Genomic DNA, 9,161 nt, shown 5'->3' with positions numbered 1-9,161 from the left:
TTTCTGAAGGGCTGTACCTTTCAAAGCTTCATAAAACAGAGACAGTCAGCCAGAGATTTTATCTCAGTATGGTTAACGAAGTCTTGGCTATGTCTCCCAAAGCAAAAGGTCTTGGCCAACGGGATGAATCTAGGGCTTTCATTTCACAAAGTAAGGCTAAAAAGAACCATTTAAATCTAATTTGATTTCCTGGATAATACAGGTTTATCCTTACCTTTTGTTCTTGTCCATGCTGATGGTATTAGCAGATGATTCTGATAAAAGCAATACAAAGTTAAGTAGCATAGCAGTACATAAAAATTCTGTATTTATTTGTAGCCCCCAGATAAATACCAAAGAAATGGAACCAAAACAGTAATGACCATGATAAATTTAATGAGCCTTTCATACCAGGCCCATAATTAGCAATGGTCAGTAGGTGGAAGATCTGTACGCGTACTACACGGGGAAAGAAATGGTGCCACCTTTTAGTTAGAGGATGGATAATCAATTCCAAACTATCCCAGTTTCCAAGAAGAAACAGTATAACTGGCATGGAAGATTTATGAAAAATTTATTTGCCAAGGGGAAAAAACCAGGCCAGGTCATCAAGGATGTCAACACTGTGTATTTGCCAGATTCAGGAGTGAAGCACAAGCCAGGAATTCTTAAGCGGGCATGTAAGATACACACCTGTTTGCCACTGCCACAGGTGTTCTATTGCAAATTATGGATAGTACAGATAATAAAAAAAAATAATTTCAGTAGTCATTAAAAATTTATACTACTGCTGAGAAAATACAGTGCTGCAGAGAGATTTTTCTTCCATCTGTGTCACAGGTACAAAAGCATAAATAAGGTAAATCTGCGTTGAAACACGCATTAATGGGGAAACACCACTCACTGCTGGGAAAAGAAGGAAACAACATCCTTTCCCAAACCCATTTGTGGAACATAAAGAAACAAAAGCCTTCAGATCCTTTCTGCCTTTGAGGTTGAAGTCTTTGCCCCTTGCTTTCGTCAAATCATCCTGCACACTGAACTTTGCTTTGATGGCTCTTGTACTCTCCTAGAGGAAGAGATCACAGTTGGACACAATATAGAGTACTAAGGACAATTTTGGAATAAGAAAATTTGAGATATTGACAAACTTGAAAAAAAACCCAGCAGAACATGTGGAAAACATGCTTACTGACTATGCCAGTTCTGGCAACTAGTGGTTTAAACAGAGAGGCTTTTGTGTATATTTGACATTATCCTTCAGCAAAGGGTGTCCAACTGGAAAGGGCTTTTTGCACCACTTAGGACCCCTCTTCCAAATGGGTTTTGCAGATCTGACGGGCCAGCGGGTCAGGTACCTGTCAAAACAACACAAACACACTTCAGTTTGAGACTGATCATCAAGGAAATGTTCCAACTGAAGCAGAAGGAAGGCACTATAGCTTTTGCCTCCCTAACATGCCTCTTTATAAAAGGAATAACCATGAGCAGAGCTCCCTCAATTCAGAAGTGACCACGGGAAAGGAGTTTATGTTTGTTTTGGAATTTCTAAGCTCATCTCTCTACTGAACTCACCGGCACCTGCTTGACTTCCAGTTTCATAAAACAAATCAGGTGTAGTCTCCAGGCTGCTGGCAACTTGTCCACCTGCAGCTGGAGTGCCAAATCATTGCAACTAAGTCTAAGACTGAATATATCCAGCCTCTAGAGGAAGTGTTATTTCAACAGCTGGTCTCAATAAGGTAAACTAATTACAAAAGCTAAATTCTGTGAGAAAGCTTCTAAAAATGAATAAATTTACTTTGGGGGGATAATTAATTATTACTTGTGCATGGAATGGGTTTCCTGCCTAGTCTTGTATTTTTATATGGCCAAATTTGCTCTAGTGTTCTCTGTACAACACTATTGCAGCTTGCTAGTGCAGGACGTCAGCACCTACAGTGGAAGAGGTATTAAAATGGAATTATCATCACAACTACAAATCTCTGTGAAAAGCTGTCTCTGGCAAATATCCTCTACTTTTTACCATTTGAAGTTTTAGACTTGGCTTTGCAAACAGGCAGGGGATTTCAGATCCAGAATCAGTTACTGGAAATCTAACCCTGTGGTTGGGTGGGCTGGAGTTTTGTTAGGCTTTGAATCTTTTGCTACCAGTAGAGAGGGGAATAGAGGTCCTTAGAGAAAGAGGAGTCTTTTCAGACAATAAAGATCCAAAGTAAAACCTTAGCATAATCTGCACACAAACAATGCTCCAACAAACTAGAATTTGGAACAGACTGATAAACTTTGTCCAGCGATGCTTGCATGCTTCTGTTGAGTAATCCCATGGTCTTAATGTAACCTCAATCACTCATCCTCCCCACAAAATCTTTGTTACCTTTTATTTGCATCGTGCAAATCTGAGATATTAAGAACTTTGGACAGAGACCATGTAATATATTTGTTTGAAGGCATTTGGCACATTCCTTAGAATTACAAAGAAAGCCTGCTATGCCAGCCAGCTACAGACTGCATAACAGCAGCACATTTAGCACTTTTCTTCCTCAGTACTCCCTAACAGCACAAACTGACAAATTAATCACATATGGAACTTTCCACCTCTGAAATCAAGCCACTTTCAAAATTATTTACGACAGTTAAAACACCTGGAAGCAGCAGCAGAAGGGGTTTGGGTGACGACACAGAGCAAGTTCCAGCCACCTGTTCTCCTATACGTGCATTAAACTCGTCCCTTCTGACCTGTAATGCTATGCTAGTGCATTAGTGGACTCACATAACAGGATTGGGACAGGAAGTAGGAGAGATTTTCCTGTCTCTAATTTCACATGCAAGGGGAGTTCTGAGACAGAGTTCAGACCAAACGCAGGTCCCCAGTTTGGAATGTGGCAAAGGACCATGGCAATGCAGCTCCTTTGGGAGAAGCTGTCAGGGTATTAGATGGGCACATGGGCTAGGTCCTCCTTTTCATATTCCCCTTGTTGCAAGAGGGGTGCCATTGCACAAATTTTGGTATTGCAAGACTATACTTACAGAAAAGGAGGGGAAAAAAAATCCCAAATTGTTTTAATGCATCAGTGTGCCAAGTGCAATTCTGGTCACGTGTCCACATGATTACAGGAAAGTGCTCCTGTGATAATAAATGATCTCACTGGGAGAGAAGTGAATGTGTGAATGTGAGATACACATCAATGCTGCATGCAGGTTTAGACAGACAGTGGCTTTTTAAGAAATCCCTCTGTTTCTGTGTGGGGGCTGGAAGTGCACACCCCAATTCTGCATAGGAAGGAGGATTTAGTAATGGCCTGATTTTAAAGCTTTTGTTATTTCTCTTTTGAGCAGGTCTAATCCAGCCCTCTGGTCCAGGCTTTTGGCTTCCTTTGGGGACTGCAGGCTGGGGCTTTTCATTGTTAGCTGAAACAGACATTTGGACGCTTTCCCTTCCTGGAGCACATTTGCTTTTAGGGCTTTTAATACTTGCTTTGTCCCAAACTCAAACTTGTCCTATTTTGTTTGCTGCCTCTTTTTTTTTTTTTTTTTTTTTTTTTTTTTTTTTACCTTGATTCAGCAGTGCAAAAGCCTGATGCCTGGGAGCAGTCAGTCTACAAAGTTCCTTCTCCTCTCTGACTAACTCCATTTCCTACTGATTTCCCAGCTCTGGGGTTTTTTTCTGTGAGTAAAAACAATCCACAAAACTCAGATAGGAGAGTTTCAAAGCCCAGCACACAGGACTTTTCTGCAAACTCTGCCATCCATGCAAGCTAGGGTACACCCTTTTGTAGCCAAGTCTCCCAACTTTTCATTGTATCCAACAAAGTTTGTCTTGGGGAGCTTTTATAATCACCTACACACACTGGCAGACACTCTGAATTTTCTCAAATAGCTGAAGGTTGTCAAGACAGACCCTTTAGGTGTATGCCAAATGCATCTGGTCTGCAGTGTCCTAACCTGTCACCTCAGTGTGCAGAGCTCCCACTCTGGGCAAAGGGGAACAGAGCTGCCAGTCCTAGGAACTGGTAGGGTCCTGAGCAAGAACAAGAATTCCTAGACTCCAAGTGCAGAAATGAGTAGTTTGGATAAAGTGTGACAGGAGCCCTGGTGGCATTACCCAGATGGGAAAAGGCAAGATATAAGCAAGATGGAAACAACTATGGTTAGTTCACCTGCAGTCATTTTAATAGCCTAAAATCTCTGTAGCATGTGGAAGTCTGTTTTCATGGATTCTATTCAGTGGGCATGCCTTCCCACTTGGAGGCTGCCACTTTAGACCAAGGAATAGGCACAAAGCTTCCATGGGTAAGGGATATGGGAAAACCACAGTCCTCTACACAGCTCAAGCAAAGGCCATGTTGGTATAGTTCAAGTCTGAACTTCTGAACCCTCATTGAATTTTTTCAATATGGCTTTTGTTTGGATTAAGAGCAGAAGGCAGAGGGCTACAGACTGCAGGAAACACTCGATCAAAGTGCTGGCGAGGCTGCCTCTTCCCTGCCACATCCCTTCCCATGACACCTCTTGGCTTTGCTCACCTGCAGCTGCTCTGGCTCTTTGCTTTTGAATACACATGCATGCACAACAGAATTTCCATGCAGATGAGAGGAACCACATGCTACTGGAGTGAAATGCTGATAGTAGGGAAACCAGATTCTGCTCCCAGGGACAAGAGGTGTCCACAGAGCCTGAGAACTTTGTAATTCATGAGGAATTTGTAGGGAGCCTGCCTCTTGCTTAACACAGACCGACTCCTCCAGTTCAGGTGACAGAGGAGGAATTGACGTGGATACTATCTGTGCCAAGATATGCTCTTCCAATAGAAAGTTGGAAATGGAGTAGAAGGTGAGCACTCAAAATCACATACTTACAGCACCTCTTGCTGACAGACCCCAGAGTCAGGGAACCTCTGATATCCCCTAGTCCTTTTGGATAGGGAACAACTTCATGGTGTTGTGTTTTAACCAATACTTTGGACCTGCCAGAAGAACATAAGTGCTATATTCATATTAAAAGAGCATCTAGATGCTGGCTTGAAATCAGGGACTGTTCTGGACAGACTGTTAGCCCACATTTTCCATGCAAAAACCTCCATGCTGAAAAGAAAACTACTGAACTATTCAGGTTTCCATTACTGAAAGGAAGAGGTCTGACTTACAGCTGAGCTTGACTGTTTCCCAAATGGTTCTGATGTGATGTGGCCTGCACACACATGACTCTGGAGTATGGGAACAGACTGTCACCCTGCACAATACTGGTGAAATTGCTTGGAACCTCCTCAGCCTGACAGGCTAGTGAAAATATTTTGTTGCTGCAGCATTTAACTGGAACATGCCAGGCTAGAGCATGAACAAATGCAGAAATAACAGCAGGAAGTTTTAAAAGGGAGAATACAGGCTGAGGATGAGAGAATGATCCTTGGCTGCAAGACAAATTTGCTTGTGGAATGATCCCCTGGAAAGAGTGAAAGCCCCAGACGGGGCCAAACATGAGGAAAATAAACTGTAGGGAGTAATTCTGCATTGACAGGGTAAACTTCACTTGTTTTCAATGTCCAACTTCTGCAGACAAATATAAGTAAGAGAAGGTGAGGACATGACACTCAAGAGTTCATGGATGATATGGGTTATTCCCAAGGGCATTTCTTCAAAAGAACCATAGCCAGTAAAGCAGTTAAGTGGTAACATTCATGAGCTATCACTGTCAAAACAAATCAGGCAGAAAGCAAAAATACAAAGAACTGAAGTCTGAGAAACGAGAAATATCACAGCAAGTCTCACCTGGACTTGCCTTCTATCCTTTATCCCAACTACAAGGGATAGAAGAGGGAGAAGTGGAATGCTCCCCAGTTGAATTCTGACCACAAGGTGTTCTTATGCATCTCCTACCACCCTCAGGACCACAAAGCTTAGCATTTCATTTCCATGTTATGCCTTCTTTTGCAGTTCCCAATCTCCTCCTCTGTGTTACATTATATCATGGATGAATGTTCCATACTATGCTAGCCAGCTGTATAACCAAGTTCAAGGCAGGATCTGTAGGTCAGATATTCTCAAAGCATTCTGCTCTTCTTGAATTCCAGTAGTGGAAACAGAATAAGGAGATGGAGTGGGTAGAAGAAAGCCAGCTGCCAAATGATCCAATGCAAAGCAGGGAAATCCTTATCTCTTTGGAGAGAAATCTGGGGCACGTAGACGGGAATGTCCAAAGTTAGTACAACTGAGATAGTACAACCAGTTCAGAAAACTGAGCAGGAATTCTGCTTTTTGGAAAACATCACTGAATAAGCACCAGAAGAGCACCTTCTTAAGAAGCAGGGGGGTTCTGCATGATAAATCCACACTTCACAACACTAAATGGCATGTCAGCACCCCTGACCCTTGTTAAAACAAGGCAGTTTGCTGATAGTTCCATATGGTGGCATGATACCTTTTAATCCCAGCTAGGTGCTAGCCAGTGCATGCCAGACTCTTTGGATTTGAAACAGGCTCACTTTAATCAGGGTGAGAGTGACATGGGCCATTCTGGCCAAGAGAGCCACAACTGCAGTAAAAAAATAGCAGAGGGACAGCTATTTTTTAGTGTTTTCAAAAGTATACATTAATGCAGCTCCTCAGTCATTATATACTCCCTTAGTGCCTTTGCCTAGGAGCCGTAGAGTTCCTCCCATGTAGCTGGCCTGTGCATTGTCTAAGGGACACATCAGTTTTTCATCAGGTTCATTTGTCCTTCTTTTGGCAACAAATGAAGTTGCTCTCAAGAATACTGACACAGCCTTGGAAGAAGCCTGGCCACAGGGAGCACCAACCAGAACTTTGCCAGACAGGAAAACAATGAAAGGGATTGCTCATCCAAACAAAGTAATCTGCCAGACTTTGACCAGGCTGGGGTTACTGCTCTGAGTCTACATGCAGTAATTCAATGCTCAGGTCTGTAGCATGGCAGAGGCACTGGGCTCTGACTCCCACTTCACAATGAAGTGACAAATCTCCTTCAGTCTCAGGTGGTGTGAGTGAAATCAGTCCCTAAGGCTATCTTAGGGAAGTCATTCTAGCAGCTGATCATGTAGTATGTCAAAAGCTCTATGACATGAGCAAAACTCTTCAGCTCAGTGTAAGATGGCAGGCAGTTCCCAGACACTACAAATTCCCACACAAGTGTGTAACATCTGGAGTAGACAGTGACTTCTCAGAAGCCCTTCCTTTACAAGAGTGAAAACTTTTTCCATTTTGAGTAAAGACACAGACAACAGTTTGCTGACATTACCTGCGTTTCTGTCATGGAAAAGCTTTAACAAGGGGCCCAAGCATATTATGTGGCATCTCAGTTTCTCCCTGTTGACATTCCCAGGGCTACAGCAGTAGTGCAGAAAGGCACCGCTACCTCTCATCTAAGCAAACTGGTAAAGATGTCTAGAACAGCCAATACAGTGATCTCAAAAAGAGATGAAGCTCGAAGATTTGGAAAATACATCACTTAACTATGTAATGCACCGCCTGCTATAATAGGCTCTCTTTAGATCCTGTTGATCCCTTCTTGAACTGGCACTTAAAAATCCAGTACACAGAAACACAGTGAAGGAACAAGCTAAGTCAGGTGAATAGCCCTGATATTACACATTTAGAGGATGACCCAGACACATTTTGATGGCACCGGACAAGGCAGCTTATTCCACTCCGAAGTTCAAGCCCACTTCTGCCCCTTTTGTCCCCTGTCAGCTCACTTGCATTTGGCACCACCACAGATTGAGTGCTTCCCAAGTTACTGCAGACTTACAGGAAGCTTTGGAAGCAAGTACAGAAGCAAAGACAAGGTAAGCTTGGACAAGTCATTTATGTGGGAAACTTCTGATAAGAGCTCTGGCTTCATTCCCAAAGTAAGTACAGGCTAAATGACTTCAGTCATTCAGCATGTGGGTGCACTTCAGGCTAGAGGAAGGAAGCAATTTGTAATTCCTGCCTTATGCCATGCCAGCTACTGCTCCAGAGAGCAATGAGGGAAGTACAGGTGGGGGCTCACACAGTCAAAACTCATACAGAATGGCCAGGATTTTGCAAGGCTCCAACACACAGAGCTTTTGCCTTCCAGCAGGCTGAGAAGACAGTATCATGAGGGACCAGAAGAACACTCCTGAAGTACTCCTGCAGTTTATCCTACCTCTTTTGGGACTCATTTGTACAGTGTCAGGCCCATTGCCAAAATTTTCAATCCTATTTCTTGATCCTATTCTCTTGTCTCCACCCCAGACCCCAAAGTCTGTCTGCTTCAATGTCTCAGGAAACAGCTCTGCTCTCTTTTTCTAAATTGTTTCCACTGGGCCTGCTACATTCCCTCTTTGGAAAGAGAAAAACAAGGGTAGTGTAGCGATGGGCTAGCAGTGCAGTAACCACCAATTTAATTAATTTGGAGGTGTAGCACACCTACTTGCATGTAGAATGTATCCGGAGGTATTCATTCTTTGTTCATACTAAAGGTCTATAGAACAATTTGTAAAAGTCAGGGCTTCAGATCTGGAGTCCTGGTGTGATTCCAGCAAGATACCGCATTTACCATTTCCAGTCTCAACCTGCTACTCAGGGTTGCAATGTGAATGCTAACAAGATAATGTGCTCCACCCCACAGATGCCAGATAAGACAGATACTAAAGAATCCCCAAGACTTTTAAGACACAAGGAAGAAGTTCTTGCAGTTGAAGCATCTGATGGCTACAGGGCTGCATCAAATGTAGAGTCCTCTAATTTGACCCTCACTGATACCCATTATGCAGCCTGCCAGCATTTCCAAAAGCCTCTCTCAAACCTCCACTATAGAGTCAGACCTGAAATGCAGGAGTCTCCAGCCATCCTCAGCCTTGCAGTCTAAGCTCTCCCAGTGACCGCCCCATGGCCTCTGGTAACCCCATGGTTTGCTAATGCGAGGTTCCTACACCGCTCTGACATCCCCATGGAAACAGAGTGTGAGGTTATAAACAGGGGATTAGCACCTCCAAGTGCCCAGCACAGAGCAGGAAGCGGCTGCAGGCTTTCCCTTCACCCACCAAAGGCCAGGGGCCATTCAGGTTGGGGAGGGGGAAGAGACTTGGTTGCATAGGAAGGGCAGGCAGAGGGCAAATTGCTGACTGGAGGAAACTGGGATGGGGCAAAATGTAACAGACCTGTGATGGGCCCCCTCTGGCTGCTCAGCCCCTGCCTGCC

General features: G+C 43.6%; 1 protein-coding gene across 4 annotated transcripts in view; it reads right to left on the bottom strand.

Annotated features, from left to right (window-relative positions):
* Positions 1-529: 529 nt before the first annotated feature.
* Positions 530-9,161, bottom strand: part of MRPS18A (mitochondrial ribosomal protein S18A) — a 21,492-nt gene continuing 12,860 nt past the window's right edge. The window contains exons 6-7 of one of the 4 annotated variants that reach the window (XM_015621565.3): positions 1,172-1,337; positions 530-1,048 (exon numbers count right to left, since the gene is read on the bottom strand). In XM_015621565.3, coding sequence (XP_015477051.1) covers positions 1,193-1,337 — 145 coding nt within the window. In that variant the 3' untranslated portion in view covers positions 530-1,048; positions 1,172-1,192. Of the gene's footprint in view, positions 1,338-4,838; positions 4,946-9,161 lie in introns of all 4 variants that reach the window. The other 3 variants (XM_015621566.3, XM_015621564.3, XM_033512609.1) reach the window with 3 other exon arrangements.

This window comes from Parus major, chromosome 3, assembly GCF_001522545.3.
Source record: "Parus major isolate Abel chromosome 3, Parus_major1.1, whole genome shotgun sequence".
Classification (NCBI taxonomy): Eukaryota; Metazoa; Chordata; class Aves; order Passeriformes; family Paridae; genus Parus; species Parus major.
The sequence above is the reverse complement of the archived record's forward strand: the minus strand, read 5'-3'. Positions and strand labels throughout refer to the sequence as shown.